General features: G+C 32.6%; 1 protein-coding gene across 1 annotated transcript in view; it reads right to left on the bottom strand.

Moving 5' to 3' along the window:
* Positions 1 to 20948, bottom strand: part of LOC117110096 (pregnancy zone protein-like) — a 22302-nt gene extending 1354 nt beyond the window's left edge. Inside the window, exons 1-31 of the mRNA XM_033252683.1 lie at positions 20522 to 20948; positions 19689 to 19875; positions 18275 to 18437; positions 17898 to 17953; positions 17246 to 17432; positions 16590 to 16674; positions 15982 to 16087; positions 15156 to 15282; positions 14803 to 14912; positions 14422 to 14598; positions 13370 to 13603; positions 12519 to 12669; positions 12170 to 12342; positions 10850 to 10999; positions 10438 to 10635; positions 10091 to 10154; positions 9459 to 9684; positions 8360 to 8594; positions 7803 to 7944; positions 7410 to 7534; positions 6786 to 6924; positions 6418 to 6594; positions 5604 to 5685; positions 5310 to 5469; positions 3929 to 4006; positions 3098 to 3272; positions 2233 to 2441; positions 1669 to 1890; positions 1450 to 1577; positions 593 to 767; positions 62 to 164 (exon numbers count right to left, since the gene is read on the bottom strand). Coding sequence (XP_033108574.1) covers positions 62 to 164; positions 593 to 767; positions 1450 to 1577; positions 1669 to 1890; positions 2233 to 2441; positions 3098 to 3272; positions 3929 to 4006; positions 5310 to 5469; positions 5604 to 5685; positions 6418 to 6594; positions 6786 to 6924; positions 7410 to 7534; positions 7803 to 7944; positions 8360 to 8594; positions 9459 to 9684; positions 10091 to 10154; positions 10438 to 10635; positions 10850 to 10999; positions 12170 to 12342; positions 12519 to 12669; positions 13370 to 13603; positions 14422 to 14598; positions 14803 to 14912; positions 15156 to 15282; positions 15982 to 16087; positions 16590 to 16674; positions 17246 to 17432; positions 17898 to 17953; positions 18275 to 18437; positions 19689 to 19875; positions 20522 to 20775 — 4798 coding nt within the window. The 5' untranslated portion in view covers positions 20776 to 20948. The remainder of the gene's footprint in view (positions 1 to 61; positions 165 to 592; positions 768 to 1449; positions 1578 to 1668; positions 1891 to 2232; positions 2442 to 3097; positions 3273 to 3928; positions 4007 to 5309; positions 5470 to 5603; positions 5686 to 6417; positions 6595 to 6785; positions 6925 to 7409; positions 7535 to 7802; positions 7945 to 8359; positions 8595 to 9458; positions 9685 to 10090; positions 10155 to 10437; positions 10636 to 10849; positions 11000 to 12169; positions 12343 to 12518; positions 12670 to 13369; positions 13604 to 14421; positions 14599 to 14802; positions 14913 to 15155; positions 15283 to 15981; positions 16088 to 16589; positions 16675 to 17245; positions 17433 to 17897; positions 17954 to 18274; positions 18438 to 19688; positions 19876 to 20521) is intronic.

Below are 20948 nucleotides of genomic sequence, written 5' to 3'. Positions count from 1 at the left end.
TATATACATATATATATATATAATATAAATCATCAAAGGTACATATACATTGAAAACCTACCTGCTTCATAGTAGTCATAAACAGTTATTGTTCCTTGTTTCGCATTCTTGACTTTGATTACTTGTTCTACGTCGAATTCAAAGCTTAAGGGCTTGGAAGTGAACTGAAATAATAATAAATCGTTTATATGTTATATATCGCATCTGGGCTACAACAACTGTATTGTCAAAACAATTAACAAAAGCAAAACACAACATGTATACCAGATACAACACTCAGAAAATAATAAATGAAAGTACTAGGCAAACAAGTGAGTCTTGAGTGCACCTTTGAAGATATTGGGACCAGAAATGTCCCAAAGTTAAAGCAGTCTCTGCAGTCTATCGAGATATTGTTGAATAGACCACTATAGAGTTACAAAGCCTATTTAATTCTATTAAATTATTATTTGCTACTTAGATTACTTATTTGAGATTCAGGATAACGTGCTTGTCAGTTTATATTTAACTGCCATTCCTTGATACAAAGTGAATTACAAAATATTAGTCATTTTTATGCATTGTATTTTGAAATTATATTTTAGTGAATTACCTCATCAAAGTAGAAGGCCACCATATTACCACTGACTTCATAACGCTTAAATCCAAGTTTCCTAAGGTCAGCATCTTTGCTTAATCTGTAGAGAGACTGTTTATCTGCATAGTAACCAGACACAAGTTTGACTTCTGCAATAGCCATACTAGAAGCGCCATCATCGCCGTTATACCTACAAATCAAAATATTTGATTAAATTACCTTTGAAAAAATTAGGATATGTGTTGTTAGTTCGTTGTTTACGATATGGTTTTCAGATTATCTTTTCCACATAAAAAACATGTTTTCTTTTTCTCGTTACGTTGATACAATATTGTACTCTAATTTAATGACATACATACCCTGAGCATCAATTTACACTACAGTGCGTATGGAAGAGATACTCTGTTTAAATCAATCATAAATACGAAGATACATTTTTATTTTCATTATTGCACTTTAATTATTCTTATATTGACTACACTTGCCAACACTTGTATCAACGCATAGATGAATATAGAACACACAGTATTAAAATTAATCAAGACGTTAGTGATCTTAAAGTTGTTGATCATTTCAGCATTTTAATAAAATACAAAAAATGAAATTTGATTGCCTAATAAAATAAAAAGATTTGGATAAATCCATCACTTTATTAAATAGATTCAGGCAAATTCTGTATTCAATTTATTTACCAACAACTAAATCGATAATTTAACTCCATGATATTACTATTTTAATTATCAAACTATTTTTTCAATTGACATTGCTGGACGAAAGAACATTTTGGTAATAAAATTTGTATGAAAGATATGTAGCAAACGTTTGTTGATTCTTATAAATATTATAATCAAAAAAGTAATATGCGCACTTACGATATAGTTATTCGCATTGTTTGCTTTTCGCACCCAAGCTTTTCATCAGGAGTTGATGTATCAACACTGATACTAAACGGTTCCTGCTCTACTGCTGGTTTTTCGTAGATGTTGTAAAGTGCCTGAACCTAAAACAATCAATGGTATATTATTACTTTATTAGTCTGAAAAGTTGTATTTTTTTATTTTTAATCATCCAAATTGTTTTAAACCAGTTACCTGCACAAGAGCACATCCACTTCCTGAAGCATCAATGTCAACCGTTGTTGGCGCTTTTTCAATATCCATCCTTTGCAGCAAAAGACGATTAGATGAGTCGATCACAAACTCATTTACTTCGCCATCAGCCGACGAAGATGCTTTAATATTCATCTGCGTTGTCTCTCCACCATAGAGTACCTCAGCAAAATAAGACAGTGCTTTCAAGGCTATGACAGTGTCCTTTAAAAAATAAAGTAAAATGGTTAAAGATAGTAAAATTATAAGTATATTTAATATATTTAACAGAAATTAACCTCTTTTTGAGTTGTGATTCGAACTTATAGTAACTGTCCCATTGCAAACAACATTTATAAATTACACACAATTTTCTAACATTATATTTGTCTACTCAATCTAATGACTTCACTATTTTTGTTGCAAGGCTTTGTCACAGAAAATATAAATAGATCAATCAGTCGACCAATCAATTGAACTGCATTGATTGGGTGCTAATTATTCAATTAATTTATACATACAACTTTGACTAAATTTGTTAAGCTTAAAATAAATCTTGATTCATACCTGGGTGGATGAGTATCCCCCGTATGCATTCTGTTGTTGAGCAAGCCATCGAGAAATCTTTAATCCTTCCACTTGATTAGCGTCCGTATTCAAATCAAGAGCAAGAAGTGCGTACGCAGTCATTTCAACTTCTGCTGAGGGGGCGCGGCAATAGAAGCATGTATTCTTAGGCCGAAGGCTTTCCGGACGCTCCCAGTGTTTCAACCCATCTAACAATATAAAAAAAAAAATCAAATTTTAAATACATTAATGATAAAAGGTGCTATGATGTATGATAAAATTAATCTAATTAATAATAATAATACTAATACTAATAATAATAATAGTAGCAGACCATCATCAGGATATCATACATGTTAGCTTCTTCATTTTCGTAACGTTTGGAGGTATGGGGTATGCGGGTTTTAGGACCTTAGTGGAGTAATGTTCCTACCCTGTGATGTATAATTGGATTAGGGTTAGGGTATGAAGGTCACTAGGACCTTAGTGGAGTAACATCCCTACCACGTGATGTACAGTTCGTTTAGGTTTGGAGTGTGCGGGTCAGTGGGACCTTAGTGGCGTGAGGTCACTACCCCGGGATGCATAGTTCGTTTAGGGTTGGGGTATGCATGTCATTAGGACCTTAGTGGAGTAACGCCCCTACCCATTAATGCATAGTTTGATTAGGATTGGGGTATGTGGGTCATCTGGACCTTTGTGGAGTAACGTCCCTACCCTGTGATGCATAGTTACCATTGTATTGTTTTACTGCATCGTTTCTTTGTGCGGATATTTGCCCTTGATGGCAAATAAAAGGAATTAAAATTTAAATTAAGTTAGTGAGTCAACAATTAAAAATTAATACAATTAAGAAAGAACTTACTTTCTTCGATTGCAAGAGCATTTAGTTGGTTAAGTACATCAGAGTATAGGGTGTTACCAGAAAGCTTAAATGCATACGCAAGTAATGCTACAGAGTACGAGTCATTTCGAATACCAGAATCAATTTTATTCCATCGGGTAACAAGACATTTAGTTGCCTGAGAAATAGCTCTGTCCTGAGGATTGAAGAAGGTTAAAACATTAGTAAATGTTTCATTTCTGTAAAGAATACTGCAGTATACAGTCTGTAATTATCAACTATTTCAACATGAGGCTAGCACCTAGCTAGTCCTAATATGAGATGCCAATGGTAAGCCTAGACTGTTCACTGAAAACAAGACCCAATGACAATGGAAAATTCATTAAACACACATGATGCAAAGGACGATATTCTTTTTCCACAATCCACGATTAGATAAGTTTTATATTAATTTATGAAGAGTCACATTGAAAATTTAATTTACATCCACATCCCACCACGTGATGCATAATTCGGTTAGAATGGGGTATGGAGTGGAGGGCCTTAGCGGAATGAGTATTCCTGAATGTATAGCTATTCTAATTAGAATACAGTTTAGAACTAGTTTTTTTTTCTCTCCTCAATGTCTATTTGTTATTGTTTAAGCAAATATTGGCCAACAATGTCTTTCTTGGCAATAAAGAAATTGAATTGAATTAAATAACAGTATACTCTCATCAACCTTATTATATGGCCTAGATTGCAAATCATCATATATCTTATATTTATTATTTATTTGGCTAGTAATTTACTATTGAATGAGAATAAACATTTTGAAAATATGAAACTTATCAATTATTTTCTAATGCTTACCGTGGTCTGACCACCACCAGCTTCTAACATTGTTATCATAGTGTATGCAGTCAGAGTTATTTCATCCGATACTCCACCCTATTATTATATAACAAAAGAAAAATAGTAAATTAATAACAATGATTTAATAATGGTTTAATAGTAACATTAAAATTATTATTAAACCATGATATACTTCAAAAGATTATTAACAATAGTACTATGTGTAATATAAAATTTTATATTATATAATTAATTTTTAATTACCAAAGCACAACGTAGTAACTAAATATGAATAGGTATAAATAAACAATTTAGTTTTAATACAAAATAGTTCTATACTAGTTTAAAGTAGTAGTTGGCCAAAATGATTATAAAAAATTGAAGTTAGTTCATTCTAAAAACCATGGCATACACAGATTTAGGCCTATTTTTAATAGAAACAAGTAACCTACATATCTGGTATGGAGTAGTATTTGCATTGGACTCCAATAAAACGAATTAAGTATTAAGTATATAACTTCACACATTCGAAAATTTAACTAATACCGTAAAACCTCGAATTTAAGCAATGGCCTTACTTTTTTTTGCGAACTTTTGATGGGCTTTTTTAAAGGGCTTCTTAATGCTTGAGATGGGCTTTCGAGACTACTTTTGCAAAGTAAAGAGGGAGGCTTCTTTTCAAAATGAATGCTGGAAATTTTGTGAATTTGTATTATAAAACAATAAGTAAGGCCACTGTAACGTCAATCTGTATCATGAGTGTATTTAACTGGCATTAAATCACCTAAACTACTTTATAAACCAAGCTCGTTTTTAATTTATTTTGTTTTCTGAAATTCATGTACAGTGTATGTACTGTACTTTCTTTAAAAAAAAAGCCTATGCTCTCTTGAAAAGAAGCCCTTGGGCCTCTTTTCGAATTGGGCTTCTTTTCGAGGCTAATTTTGCAAACTAAAGAGGGGGGCTTCAATCCGAGGTTTTACGGTATCTGGTTATCATTAGTAAGAAAATTATCAACAATTATTTATTATTCTTTAGTATATGAACTGTAAAGTAACTATTGATAGCACTAACTCTAAACAAATTATTATGTAATTTAATGGACGAAAATATGATTATACTGATTACAAATATAGCATGAATTGTGTACTCGAATATATGTTTATTTTTTTCTTTATACGTTCATGTGTGTTAGTATTTTATGTTATTATATGTTGTTATATTTGTGTTTCAGCATCTGGCTTCAGAACGAATATTTAATAAATTATTACAAAATTCACTTGTAAACATAAAATTAAGGCTTACGATGTAAAAAACTTGTGTTCGAATTTTCTTAATAGAAAAAACACACATGAACACAATTTTTTTTATTTGATGAACTGAAAAAAATCAACAATACCTTCATCGCCTTGTTGAATAATCTCCCTGTTGACATAACGCATCCTGTAGTCCGGTTTTGTTGGTCTATCAACCACCGAAGACTCCCGGTCATTAAATCTTCATCAACCTTAATAAACGCTTTTGATTCTGCAAATGATCTTACAACAAATGCTGTCAACCTAGAGAAAAGATTAGTTTATCAATAAATATAACCTTTCATAGAATTTTGAACAAAATAACCAGTAGGCCCACGAATTGACAAACTTTCAGAACTATACTTCAATAATGCTTTGTTGTAATATATCATACTTACCAAGTACTACCGTCCTGGTCATGTTCCCCAAAGGCACTATATGACCCGTCACTTCGACGGTAGTTTAGTTCTCGTTGGTAGCCTTGCAATAAAGAAAATAATATCAAGGCAATGTTATATAACTGGATGATTCGCTATTAAAGACTGTAAATGATCTAATAAACACATCTAGCAAATAAGCTCTGCTCTAGAATAAGCACCATTCTTTCACAAAGCACAGCAGCGGTAATAGAGACACAGTCTATTTTTGAATAAACTTTGCAGTGATAATCAGTAGCATTAAAGTAGCAAGCATTTGCATCATCGTGAATCTATTAATAACTGATTTCTCATGAAATTAATATTATTCACGCTGTATCAAACCAAATCCTTTAAATAACATGTGTTGACATTTTAACAGTCAATTTTCTAATAATCATGCTCAATCGAGTAAGTACCACACTGAAGCTTCCTATAATCACAGTACATGAGCGCCTACCCAGAGTGTCAACAACTGACCAATCAGAAGACGGCCAGGAATACGCGCTTATCCCAAACACACATGTTGTCCCACAAACAGGTCAAAGGTAGATAATTAATTTGAGGTTTAAGTGAAGCTGTTTGGTGATTAATTTGTCAAGCCTCCTAATCATAATGCCTTTGGCTTGAGCCATTATTTTGGGAAATACATAATATTTAATAATTCATAATCAAATATTACGACGTAATGTGAAGCGCTTAGAGGCCTTGTTGGCATTAAGCGCTATATAAATATAACATATTATTATTATGTATTGTATTATGATATAATAATATGATTAAATAATTAACTCACCAGTTTGAATATTGTGAATAATATTTTGTTTGAGCTCAGCGTTTGCTTGGCCTGTATTGATAAGATACTGTAGAACATAAATATTTGGCGCCATCTTAACGATGTTCTGTTCTCCACAGCCAGTAGGTAAACGAATTAATCTATCTAAATTGTTGAGCGCAGGTCCCATAATGTCTCCTGAAAGTCGAATTATAAGGTACATGTAGTTAAGTAGACGATCACACACACAAACACACACACATACATGCTATGAATAAAAGAATATTATAATATAAATAATAAATATCATAAAAATGAAATGGTACATGTAAAGAGATATACAATTATTTGATGAAAATAATTATGCTATTGTTGATGATTAAACATACCGATTACTTGAAGTTTTACTCTAGCTGATCCTGGAACAGTGTTGTGAGGCAAGTCCACCATATAACTAGATGTTTCTGTTTCGCCATTGCTCAAGCAGATGATCGACGATTGCGTCACATCCGTTTCAATTCCTTCAGCCTGCAAGACATTCAAGTTGATTATCATTTGGCTTAAATTATAATTAGTGTATATTTGATTTTCAAAGTATACAGATGAAATTAAACTACCTTAAAGCCTATTTTACACTAGGCAAATTTATTCATGCAAATCAACAGCTTCGGTTCGCTTCCTGAGCTCTGATTGGTTGAGCATTTTTTTACTTCGCAGAGAGTAGAAACAGTTCAAACTACTGATTTCGCTGAAGCACAATACTCCGATAGAATGCGTATGAACCGACGCTTTGATTCGCACAAATAAATTCGCCTAGTGGAATACAGGCTTTATGAACCCATTTCATCATACTTTATACCATTTCTCAGGAAAAGTAATAGATAAGCGATCGATATAATAGGTAAATTATACGCTCCTATGTAAATGATGCAACAAGATGAGGGGCTACGTATGATTCATTGAGCAAAGAAGGGTGAATAACATTGTGGCAACAACTCAAAAGAACTTCTTACCTCAACTAGCAGATCACGCTGCACGCCGTCGGACAGACCAACATACTTCCTGTCAGCAGCTTCAGGTGTACCGTCGCAATACTTACTGCTAGTAGCCACATTAAATCCTTTGGTCACAGCAGTAACTATCATTATTAAACAAACGTTATTTTGAAAATTATACATTTGGCTGTTTTGGTTCTCTTTAATAATTATTTATATTATTACGTGACATTACTAAATGTCATTAAATCTCAACACAATGAAAGTAAGTGTGTACTGATAAAATATCTTTATTACTGATTGAGTAAATTTGTTATTGATTTGGCAAACTTAATCATAAATAAAAACTATAGTTTTATTTGTAACTAAATTTATATGTCTGAAAAAGATGATACTAATTCAAAACTGCACCTGTAATAGGAACGTCTCCTAGCTGATGTGGCACGATTCTGAACTGTACCGTTTTAGAGCTTCCACCGCAAACACACACTTTACGAGTGACGTCACCACCAAGTATTGTAAAATTATTACTACTCTGCAGAACAAGCTTAACCTAAATATGCAAATATACAATTAGTATTTGAGTTTCCTCTGTGATTAAAAATTACTGTTTTTCAAAGCCAGGCTACGGAGGGTTGTTAATCTTCTTTTCCCCGGTTTTTAAATATTCCAACGTCTGTATCTCATTAAACGTTCCTCAGTATTTTTTGTCAAAACACCCTTTTTGTGTCTGAAAAATCAGTTTTCCAACATATCAAAAATTTGTTTTCCTCCGTTCCACTTTCAAAATAACCTAGTCTTAAAAGCGTGCTATTATATATGTTTGATAAATACATTTTAATTTGGTTGGTTTCAATTTTCTAAAGTGAATACTATTTGGTATTGTAAACTAATACGTTAGAAAATGTTAATACGATAAACAAAAAAGACATTAAAAAAAGAGCATTGCAACATTTGTATTAACTTACCATAAGGCATTTGTCGGAAAGATAGTTAAATACAGTTATCTTAACTGGAACTGTCTCATTACGAATAACGGAATATGGAAGTGTAAGTGAAACGAAAAATGGTTTAAATGCTCGTAAAGTCGCTGTTTCCGAAATACCAAGGTCGCCATCCTGTGAAATACAGAATCCATTTGCCTTCCAGTCGGTTATTGTATCAGGAACATTTAAATCAAACTTAGCGATCCCATCTTCTTTGCTGAAAAGTTATATAAGTTTATTATAATTAAATAACAAAAGACCTATACAATTTTTTTGGAAAAAAAACCCACATTCAACTTAACCTATAACCACTGACACCATCTTTTTCTTTTATCCTTCAACCAAAATTAATTAATATTATTATCATCATCATTGTCATCATCATCATCATCATCATCATCATAATTACACGTATCAGTATTTATAATATTTTAATAAAATTATAAAATATTGATTATTAGTATTACAAACAGTGATATTGCTACCCTTAATATTACAGTTCGGCCTGTTGTAATTATCATCCTCATCATTTTATCATCATCAACATCCGTATGCTCTTCACTGCCATAATCATCTTAATTACCAACATAGTCATAATTATTAACATTATTATTAATATATTATTGTTAGTCATCTGAATTTTATATACATCATTCTTGTCATTATAATTATCTAGTCATCTCAATGTTATATACATCATTCTTGTCATTATAATTATCTAGTCATCTCAATGTTATATACATCATTCTTGTCTTTATAATTATCATTATTATTATTATTACTTAATTACTAGGCCTATTACTTATAATCATTCTCAATTAATTTTAGTTTTAATTCAATTTGCTTCTTACAAAATTATTAATTATTAATCATTTATCTTTTATTTCGGAATTTTATAAACTATTTATCTAATGATTTGCCAGACAATGGCCCTACTGCAACGTTGGGTCAGAGTGGACAGCTAAAATTAATATAACTGTTTATTTTATTTTATTATATTTTCTAAAATTTTTATTTTACTTTTTAAAAATTTGTACTGTACATTGACTTCACTCAAATGTAATAAAATGATTGTTCTCACTGTGTTCGTTTAATCTGCCATAATAACGTTTCTGGGAAGTATGTTCGTATCTTGACTGGTGGCACATCTGGAACCACTTCATCTTGACCTGCCTCTCCAGCTTCACCCCCTCGTGCAACCGCAATATTATCTTCCGCCACGATTTCACTATCCACAGGACCAGGTGCACCAGGAAGCCCGCCCTTATTAAAATAGTAGACAGGATAATCCCTCTGCCAGTAATAATCTAAATAGGAACAATAATGCTGTCTTTATGCAATTCAGAAGAATATACTATATCTAGAATTGAATACTTTTTTTATTTGGACAACAAACGATAAAAATACATTTTCTTTATAATAAACCAAAGATGTATAAATTGAAACTTTTACATATACTGTTCTTTTATATAATCTTAAATGCAGTATGTGGGCCTCTTATTGAAACACTTCATTTTGCAACTGTATTGTGTGTTATGGTTCAGTTATTGCTCAAGGAAAACCAAAACCCACAGCAAGGAATTGCAAATTCGAGCACGAGGAAAGTAAACCTTTCTCGTTGTGCCAAACTGCTTGTTTAAAATCTGAAACAGAAATCCTCAGGAAAAAGGGGGAAAATAGTACAAGAAAAATTAGCTAATTAGCATTACATACTTGTGATTTCATAGCAAGGTCTTGTTTCCACGTCTAAGTTTGTAGCAAAAGCGACACCGGCATTCTACAAATTAAAAGAAATAAATTTGTGAAACTTCATTCTTTTGATAATGTATTAAAGGTATGCAATAATTTGAGTATATGTTGATTAGGCTTAATCACAGTAGAACGAGCCAGGTAGTTAAGAAAGTCGCGTACGAATTGTAATGGCCACCTTTGATTCTGACAAATATTCATATAAGTCATAATGCTTTATAGTTTTGTACACGTCATTTTAACATTCAATATCTTAGTAACATCAATGTATTTATCGAAAAAATTAGAAATATAAATTCCTTAAGTTATACCTGAAAAACAGTTACAGTATCGGCATGCTTTGTCCTGGTGTACGTGCTTGTTGTCAGGGTGTATCCTTTGGCGGTAGGTAGTGGATTAGAAACCGCTTCATCCGGAGACGGTCGTACATCATCAAAAAGACGACGTGTGCATTTTTTCAAGGGATAGTAGAAGTACCCATACGAATATCGATACAGAGAATTGAACACCTAACATAAGATTGAAAGTGCTGTTACATACAGTCAATTGGACATGTGTCGTTTTAGTAGTTTGACCAGGTTTTAGTAAAGTAAGAGTAATGCTCTATCGGCCAATCAAGATAATTCTCAATTAATAACACTAATTAGTGGGATTTGTACGCCTACACATAGTTATCAAACAACACAACTAAAAAAGGACAACATTATTATTAGGTAAGCCTACCTTATCAGTAGTTAGTTGGTTAGTCGATCCTAAAAGTTCGACACTTTTATCTACAATTCCAACAGCACAGAGAGAATTGGCTTCAGATTCAACTGTAAGTGTGGTAGTTTCTCCAGGCCGCGTTTCATCGTCTTCAAAGTCCAGTGCCACCTATTGCAAAACATTTTTAAAACCTCATATTTAAAGATATATATGTATAAATATTATATATATATATAATTTATATATAATTTATATATAATAAATCAAATAGATATATTTATAATGAGACAGATCACAAGTAAACGAAAACAAGGGTTGACGTATTTCTGGAACATAAATATATTTATTTGAGCACAAATATTTTGGTAGTTTCTGCAACCTTCATTAGTGTGACAATGAAGGTTGCAGGGACGACCGAAATATGTTGTTTAAATAAATAAATTTATGATCCAGATATACGTCAACACATTTCTGTCACTTGTAATCAGTGTCACTACATATGATAGGACCGGAACATACGTGCCCCATCTCATATTCATATATATATATATATATGAAAATATATATATATATATATATATATATATATATAAAGGAGATTTATTGTGGAATGTAGAAGGAATAAGGAATAGTCAAGATTTCGTCCCATGATAAATATGATGTGGTGTTATTTACGGAGACTATGGCCACAGTCGACTATGTGACAGATAACAGGTTGTGGTTTAATCAAATGAGTGTGATGCCGGAAAGGGGGAGAACGTTTGGAGGTCTCCCTGTAGGCCTACTAAGCGAGGTTTCATGGAATGCAAAGCTGGTACACAAAAATGAGAACATAGTGTGTGTAACAACATCTCTTCTCAGTTTTATAGTATGTTATTTCCAACCAGGCTACGCAGTAGATGATATTCTAAGCGAAGTGGCAGACGTAATATTACTCCTTCTGACTGTAACGGCACCTTTAATTATCGAATTAGGAGATTTTAACGCACGCATTGACACTGGTATAAGAGGCCGTGACTTGTGTGCGGGAATGTGCGATATTGAATTTGCTTACGCGAACGACCCTACCATACAAACATATATATCTGCTCAGGGAACGGGCGTCATCGATCTTGTTTTCATGAAGGATGAACCTGATCAAGATATACGAGTGCGAGTATTACCATCTCTGGAGGCGAAACACCAGTTGGTGGATATTAGTTAATTGCTCACCAAATAAAAGGAGCGTGAGAATCAACCCTATCCGCAAAGTTGACTGTAATAAATTGGCAATGAGTATATATATAAATAAATCATGATTTGATAAACTCTAAACCGTCTTGTCTTGCCATAATTTACCTGGTTTGATAATCCTTTTACAACTTGAATTTCAATTGAATCTGAAATAACTTCATCATCAGCACGGACATAATATATTACTACTTTTGCGTTTGGTGACATTTCAGGAGTTATCTCAATCGGTAGATTAAATGAGAATCGACAATTCGGTGGAAGTGGTTCCAAACCTATGACTAAAATTTAAGAAAACAGAAAATTAACATTGTACGCCAATGATATCAGCTAATGCTTTACGAAGAACATTTTACGGCAAATATACATGTAGGCCGATATGTATTTATGTCTTTATGTTAGTTATTGTGCAACAATAAAATAATATAATATTACATTAAAACCTAATCGTAGTTACCTAATTCTTCTCCATCAGGTTTTGGTGGCAAATTTTCATAGGTATTATAATCAAATGTTGCTGGCACGATGTCCCGCTTTTCTTTACGATAACAGCTTGGTGTTGGCACTTCTAAGCTACCAGATGTTGCGACTGCACCTCTAGCTAGTACCTAATAAAGAAAATCGGTTTACATACTTAGGATATATAAACACAGCACGGATATTGACAAGGTTGCTATTCTGGTTTAATCACAGTACAGTATCAAAAATAATGATGATGATGACGATAAAGAGCAGGTTAGCTCAGTTGGCTAAACTGGTGGTAGCCACTGTTTGTGCGGTGAACCATGGGGATTTTTTGGTCCCCGGTTCAATTTCTATTGCTGCTCTCCTTGTATTTTGACTGGAGGGCTGAAATAAAAGTTAGGATAGCACACTCCCTGTCCAGAAGAGACGTGTAAGCCGTTAGTCCCGTGTACATTATGGCCAATGGGCATGTTTAAGAACGCAATACACTCTTTCAGAAAAGAGTAGGGGATTGTCTCTCTGTATTCTGCACCAGCAGAAGAACCCCACTGGAAATAAGTCTTCTTCAGACTTCTGTGGGTTAGTGTTGGTGTTTACACCGAATAAAAACCTACCCATCAATACTGATGATGAAGATGATTATGATAATAATATATCGGTACAAAAAACAGTCACAATAATGATAATGGTAATGATGATGACCGTGACTATAATTTTGATGATGACAATAATACTGCTATTTATGTTGACATAATGTCCAGACTGATGGATCCTGGGACTACCGACGTAGAAGTATTTAATAATTACTTAAGCAGATATCAGCTGATTTTGTAGCCTACTTACCAAATAATTGATACTAATATTTCCATTGTCACCAGTTGGCACAGTGTAGTCGACATCAAAAGTATGTACAGTCCCAAAATTTAGTTCACTCTGAATTGGTTTAATACTCAAAAAGCTTCCACTAGGCGAATAGAAACCAGTCAAATACTTTGCGTTATAGGGATTGTAGGCGATTCTATAGAAACCATAGAAATCATCATATGTACTGTCTGTTTCATACCCTTCGGCGGTAACCTATATGTGGCATTAAAACAAGATACATAATTTAATATTTATTTTGTACGTTTCAATTGTGTTCAATCTGTGAGGCAATTGTACAATGACTAATCAATATTCAATTAGTATGTGCATTAGGCCTGCCCGATTTATATTGCGCTTTTTTTGTGACAAATACGTATTATTTATATAACTACCATATAATTAGCCCTTTGGAAAGGAATTTGTAAAAAATATTCTCATAATAGGCTACATGAAATAAAACCCTGATAGAAATTTCGCATGATAAATAAAATATAGACAGGATTCTTACACCAGTACTCCATTGGAATAATCAATATATAGGCCTACATGAAAAAAAGGAATATTATGTAATGGTGGAATATAGAGTATTATGCCACTTCCTAAAAAAAGTTTGTGAAAAAGAAAACATTATAAAAACAAGAGAATGAACTATACAACTAATATGACTGTAAAAACAGTATAGCATATCTATTGAAACAAAAACAATTCAAAGCGAAATCCTTATTTAGAATTTAGTCTACCCGAATGTTGATAGCGAATTTGGCCTCCTTTAGGGATTTTGGCCTGGAGTGAGAGTTGAAATGACTAGCGATTTCGGACCCCGAAACAAACGTCTTTGGTACTAAAGCTCTCAACAAGTTAGGAATAATGCTATTGTTAATGTTATACAGGATGAGTGATGATAACATAATTTCAGTTATAGTAAAAAAGTTGGCACTTTTAGGCCTACTACCGGCTGATTCAGCTTATTCTATTTATATTTAATTATGTACCAATATTTGTATATTGTACTTTGGTTTTGAAATACATACCTTTATATAAAGCGATGCCACAGAAGTGTCAGTAGGTCCTTCGAAACTGAATATTGCAACTCCGTTGTCTGATACGAGATTAAATACTTGAATATCTTCCGAGTCATAGTTTTCTCTGATCGCTATTGTTAGATTTATACCATTGGCTGGGGTGTTATTAGCATTAGTGACGATGACCTAAAATATAAAAATTAGTATTTTTTTATATAAGCAACTTGTAAAACAAGTGTAAGTTAATTCATTGTACAGTATATAATTTTCTCAGGTTTTGTTTGATAATAAATTATTTAATTAAATTAATTAAATGATTTGAAATCCCAGTAGTGTTTTGAAAATGTTTTCAAAATAAGTGAAAAAAAACCCTGTGTACTTCTCTCTTACCTTGCCATTGTATTCAAATCCTGGTTTAAAATAATTAAGTCCTAATACTTCTATTCTCACAGCCGAATTCTTAATCGAAGTAGACACTGATGATCCGTTTAACGTGATATCTACAAAAAGATTTAACTTCAATGAAACATAAAATGTACAACCTGAATAGAAATACGAATTTTAAACACAAAGATAAAGTTACAAATATTAATAAAACGATAATATAATGACATGTGACTCGCAAGTTGGTAAAGTTTTAAGATAGGTTAAAAAAAACAAAAAAACAATAAAGAAAGAATAACGGTTTCTTAGTTTGTTAATGTAATAAACGAATAATTAATAACAACAATATATAAGCATACCAGTTCCAGCCTCGGTAAAGTTAGCGTCAACATAAAGTTGTCTACCACCATAATAATATTGCGAAACATCCCATTTTAGTTTTTCGGAAGTCAACTCAAATTCTCCACAACCGTCTGGTCCAGTATCCTATAAATATTTACAACATGAAATAGTTTTTTAGTAACTGAAAACGTTTCATCAGAGTATTTGATAAAACTATTTCATTTGCATCACTTAAAGAATTAACTAATGGTAACTGCAAAATGATGTGAATATCAAAGTCATATACATACCAGTAGCGGATGAAATAGAACGGGCCCAGGGAGGTACTTTCACAAACGGAGGGTCTAGAATCTTGACCACTCAGCCCCACCATTAGGACTCATTGGAATTTACGAGTATAGTACCGCGAGATATCCGAAAATGGCACTCCAAGACTTAAACTCCAACATGATTTTTTCTTTTTATCCCCATTTTTTTTTTTTTTTTTAAATAGGGTGGCGGACCGGCTGGGCCCCTTTTTTTATCCGCTACTGCATACAGTGCTTTAAACGAGCAGACAAAACACGAACACCTCAATTTACAATGTCTACTATGAGAATTTAAGTCAATTGGGAGCCGGCAGCGTCAAAATCTGACTCTGATGTATGCTTCAAAGAAATACATAAAAGTGATATTTGTTTTTGTCACTTACAGAAAATTGACATACTTAGACTGTACTTATTTCGACACACATACACCTTAACACAGCACATTAAGACAGACTTGTTTTGTATGTTTTCTATTGTTTATGTATATGCAGTGAATTAAAGAAAAGAAATAGAACAGGAGAATATTGTTACTGACCTCAGTATATTTCACTACACTAGTCTCTGGGTCACAATCAGTCCATGAATATTTAAAGCAAACTGTTGCATTGACTGATCCTCTTACAGGCTGACCGTATGTATACCTTCAATAAGTTATTTAAAAACACATAAAACTTCATAAATAAATTGCTTGCGAAGAATATACATAAATATTCTAATTGTTTCAATAGATAGAAAAACGTGAATAGACTATTATTAATATATATTTTATTCGAAGTTCTTCTAAAAAACGAAAATAGTTATTTATATTTACCATTACACTAGTCTTAAACCAGTTCTTAATTCTGAATGGATGAGATTTTCCTAATCCAATCCATACATACAATAGCATCCAAACATAATGAATTGAAACTAGTGTAAGAAAGTATAATGCATACTCCAAGTATCGAAATTAATTATTTCATAATCAGGAATCAAGAGATTGTGTAACAAGAGCCACTGCCATTATTTTAACTCACGAAGAGCTACTCTGTACTTCAAAAAAAGGTACAGAATAACTCAGTTTTTGAGTTACAATATTCTCAATGAATAGGCCAATTACTGTATCATATATTCTACCATGAAAACAAAAATACCTGTACTTACAATCCACATATCTTAATCTTAAATGATTCATCACGGATGTAAATAGCAGAGGGTGTCTCAGTTACAACTTCGAACTTGGGTAAAACTAATGAAAAAATCATAAGTGTAATGTAACATTAGTTATAAACAATGTTGGCACTTACATAGTTTATGGAATAATAATAATCAAAGAAGTGCAAAGGGATTACAAAAAGCGAGCAAGCATAGTAATGATAATAGAGAATAGAATAGACCTATCAAGGCCTGTTTATACTTCAACGATAACGATAACGATAAAAAAAAACAAAAAAAAACTAAAAAGCGATTGTTCATATAGAAAACAAAAGAAATAAGAGAAGTTTTTACACTAGGACGATTCGATAACGATTTATCGTGTATACGATAACAAAATATTTTAACAAATCAAATCAGATGACGTCATAATCATGGTAAAACGATAAAATCGTTGCTACTACTACGATTTTAATGTTTTTCCATGATTATGACGTCATCTGATTTGATTTGTCAAAATATGTTGTTATCGCATAACTGATAAATCGTTATCGGGTCTTTCTAGAGTAAAAACTTCTCTTATTTCTTTTATTTTCTGTATGAACAATCGATTTTTAGCTTTTATCGTTATCGTTATCGTTGAAGTATAAACAGGCCTTTCTTACCATATTCTTCAACAATGAAGTTTTGTATTACAGTTTTTCCTTGTACCCTTGCCTTTATGGCCCATGTTCCTAACATCGGTTCATCGGAGAGTTGCATCTGTAGATCAATCAGTCCCTGGTCGCCAATTACATCTTCCCACTGCATTATTCGAAGTCCATTTGGAGCCTCGATCCACACAATTGAAATCTGTGGCAATTAAAAATACAAAGTTAGGCCTATCCTTCATCAATTCTACAATGAAGACTTTTTTTTAAATTATTATACAAGAACGTTGTAATTGGCGTACTATAAGATACTCTATGTTATCTACCTAACAATGTTATGTTAAAATAAAAGTTTGGTGTAACACACAGACGTGTATTTTTTTTAAATAATGTTGCAAATTTTGTCGGAAAGTCGTATTTTCCGATATAGCCTTATATTACCTTATTCATAAAGTTCGAGAATTTTATTACGCTTCATGTTTGCTGGGTATATATACCTTAGGCCTATATAATACACGTTTCGTAATTCTTTAAATAAACAATAGTAAAAACCCCTTTCCTTAGCTCATATCATTTATATATGCTTTATTATATTTATTTGATTATACTGATTTGATAATTTATTACTAGAATAATTATTTATAACAATAAAGCATTGCATACTTACATTATCTTTTACAACCTTCATCGATGGCGATAAAATCGATAGCATTCGAAATTTCACTGTAATTAAACAATATTCATCCGTAGTCAAATCAGCTCTAAATCAGAATTACCTGACAGTTCATTGAACATATTAGTCATCATTATAGATTTGGGTTGTAGATATTAACCGAAAAGATCAAGTAAAATATTTCTCATTAATTTAAACAACTCTTCACTACACAGACAGCCTCTCTTTTTCTATATACTTCTACCATGGAGGAATTACTTCTACAATATTTTATGGCAGGTAACTTCGCCAGGGGCCAACACTTAATTGATATACTCAAATTATACACAGTCATTACTTCATCAGTTAAAGGCCTATTAAGTATCATTTACCTTCTTGTCCGGGTTTATATTTTGGTTTGTCTGTTTGTATATATGTCTCTAGTTGTTCGCCATACATGCGTATTCTCATTTCTTTTTTAACTATTGCTGTTGCTGTCACAATATGTGCAGTCAGTGTGGCGGATGTACTGTATGAAATTGATATATCTGGAACCTAGAAATTGAATTAAGTTGATTTTAAAAACTTTTACAACCTTCATTTCAAATAAAGTTTTGATACGGTACAGTATGTCCTAAATAAACATTGATCAAATAAAAAATGAATAAAGGACAGTGTTAACGTTTTTATTTAACAACATACCGTAATACAATTAATACAATTGGGGTATTTTTGTTGTATATATATATATATATATATATATATATATATATATATGTGTGTGTGTGTGTGTGTGTGTGTGTGTAGATTTATAAATATATATAAATCATCAAAGGTAAACACAGTGCTTTAATAAAGGACATGATACTACATCGTGTAGCACAGCTCTCAACGAATGTTGTCCTATAAATGAATGAATAAAGAAATCATGTAATAAAACCATCAGCTACGGTATGGCTAGAAACAAATAATAGCATATATTGTAATTAATATAGCCGTTAAGATAGTCGTTAACACTGTTATATTATGTATAAATCATCAAAGAAAGGTTGATACAGTGTTCTAATAAAGTATATGATAGTACATCGTGTAGCCAGGGGTGGCGCCAGGATTTGCCCGACAGGGAGGGGGTGCCGAGGGTCCCCGACGGGGGGGGAGGTCAGATTTCACCGATGAAAACAAAGTGGGCGTGGTCGAGCTTTGATTAAAGGTTTCGAAAGTGATCCAGGAGGTGTAAAATCAACCCCTAAAGCAATTTAGGGGTTTCAAAGGCTTATTTAGTCGATTTTAGATTCTACTAATATGTAGTATACATGTAATTTGTTTTTCCCCGACGAATTATTCTTTTCCTCCCCGACCGGGGGGGGGGGGCAGCTCTCCCCGCTGGCGCCAACACTGCGTGTAGCATCTCTCAACGAATACTGTCCCATATAAATAAATAGATAAATGAATGAATAAAGAAATTATGTAATGAAACGCCTCTGACGGGATTTTAACTTGCGACGTGGTCACTGACAGTATCTTCCAGAAGTTTGAACAACTTGTTTTCTGTCTCTTATACACATCTAGATGTGTATAAGAGACAGTATATATATATACTAATATTATATATATATATATATATATATATAAATTGTTGTTAGTATTTCTTAATGCAAAAACGAATACTTTCTTGATAAACTGATTTCAATAGGCCTATCTATTAGGTCTTTATTTCCATTTGAGTGAATAGTGACGACAATTTAGACTACTATATATAACATTTGTTATGTAATAATAAAATATTAATAATTATAATAAATCTACCTGAATTTTAAAACAAGAACTGCCACCTTCCGGGAATGACTGTGAATGAGTTGTGGAAAATGCATTGTTCCAAGTGTAGGTGTTTTTCAGTGTAAAGTCAATCTGTGTTGGTCCTTCCAGGTGGCTCACGCATACTGTTTCACGGGTATTTGAAACCCACACAGGAGACGTCGTGATAAGGTAACCACTAAAATCAACAAAAGCAAATGCAATACCCCGTTTAAGGATTTTTCAACTAGGTTAAACGTGCGTTAAAGTTGAAAAGAAATCAAAATAAATGGATTGTTTAATTATACCTCCATGGTTTAATATACAGTACCGCAATTGTCAAGGCCTAGTACAACCAGAGGGACAATAACTACGAAGGAGAATGGATAGATTGTAGGCTACTGAATAATGCGGTCTCCATACACATTAAGGTAATACTTTAGGCGCATGGTCCCAAGTTACATTACTTTACTAGTCCTAAATTATATTTGAAATTAATAAATCACTACTGAAGTCTCGTCGACGGATTTTAGATCACTATTAAACAGTACAACAATTATTATCTGGTAGAACGACCAGCACTGTTGTAACTTTCATTAAGGAGTGAATTTTTCATTTATTTTTTTTCAAACTGAACAACTGATATTGATACACTCAAATACTATTTATTTTTTTGTATTTTATACAATTCATGTAAAACCTAACGAAACCGTTTTCACTTTTTATAGGCCAAACACCATACAAATTGAGCCATAGTTTAGAACATTTTTTGCTATTTGATCGTTCAAGCAAATGAAAAAGAATTTTACTAAATGATGATTAGGTGTTAAATTTATCATACATACCCAATAGCCGACTCATCACCGACAGATTTTGTTTCAATTTTGTCTATCCAACTACTAATAGGCTGAATGTCTTTAACGTCATCATCTGAACTAGGTTCCACTGCAGACATCGATGGTAGTTCATCCATTTCATCGGCTTCAGCAGTCGCAACTTCAGTAACCTCCTCATATATCATGGTTACATTCTGACTAAGTGAACATTGCACAATGGAATATAATAACACTATTACCAAGTGATATCGATAAAACTTCATCTTGAAGAGATGCCCTACTCTTCGTTACCAACAGCAATCTGACTCGAATAACTTCAAAACTCTCCAAGTCGTCCTTATATACTTATCGGTAACCTCGAAGTAACATCGTCTATTGTCACCCGGATATGAAAAACAACGTCAGCATTATTTTATGGATTATCCACTCCACTCAA

Source organism: Anneissia japonica, unplaced genomic scaffold, assembly GCF_011630105.1.
Source record: "Anneissia japonica isolate Jap-2015-1 unplaced genomic scaffold, ASM1163010v1 scaffold287580_len341680_cov180, whole genome shotgun sequence".
Lineage (NCBI taxonomy): Eukaryota > Metazoa > Echinodermata > Crinoidea > Comatulida > Comatulidae > Anneissia > Anneissia japonica.
Note: the sequence above shows the minus strand (reverse complement) of the source record. Positions and strands in the feature narration are given on the sequence as shown.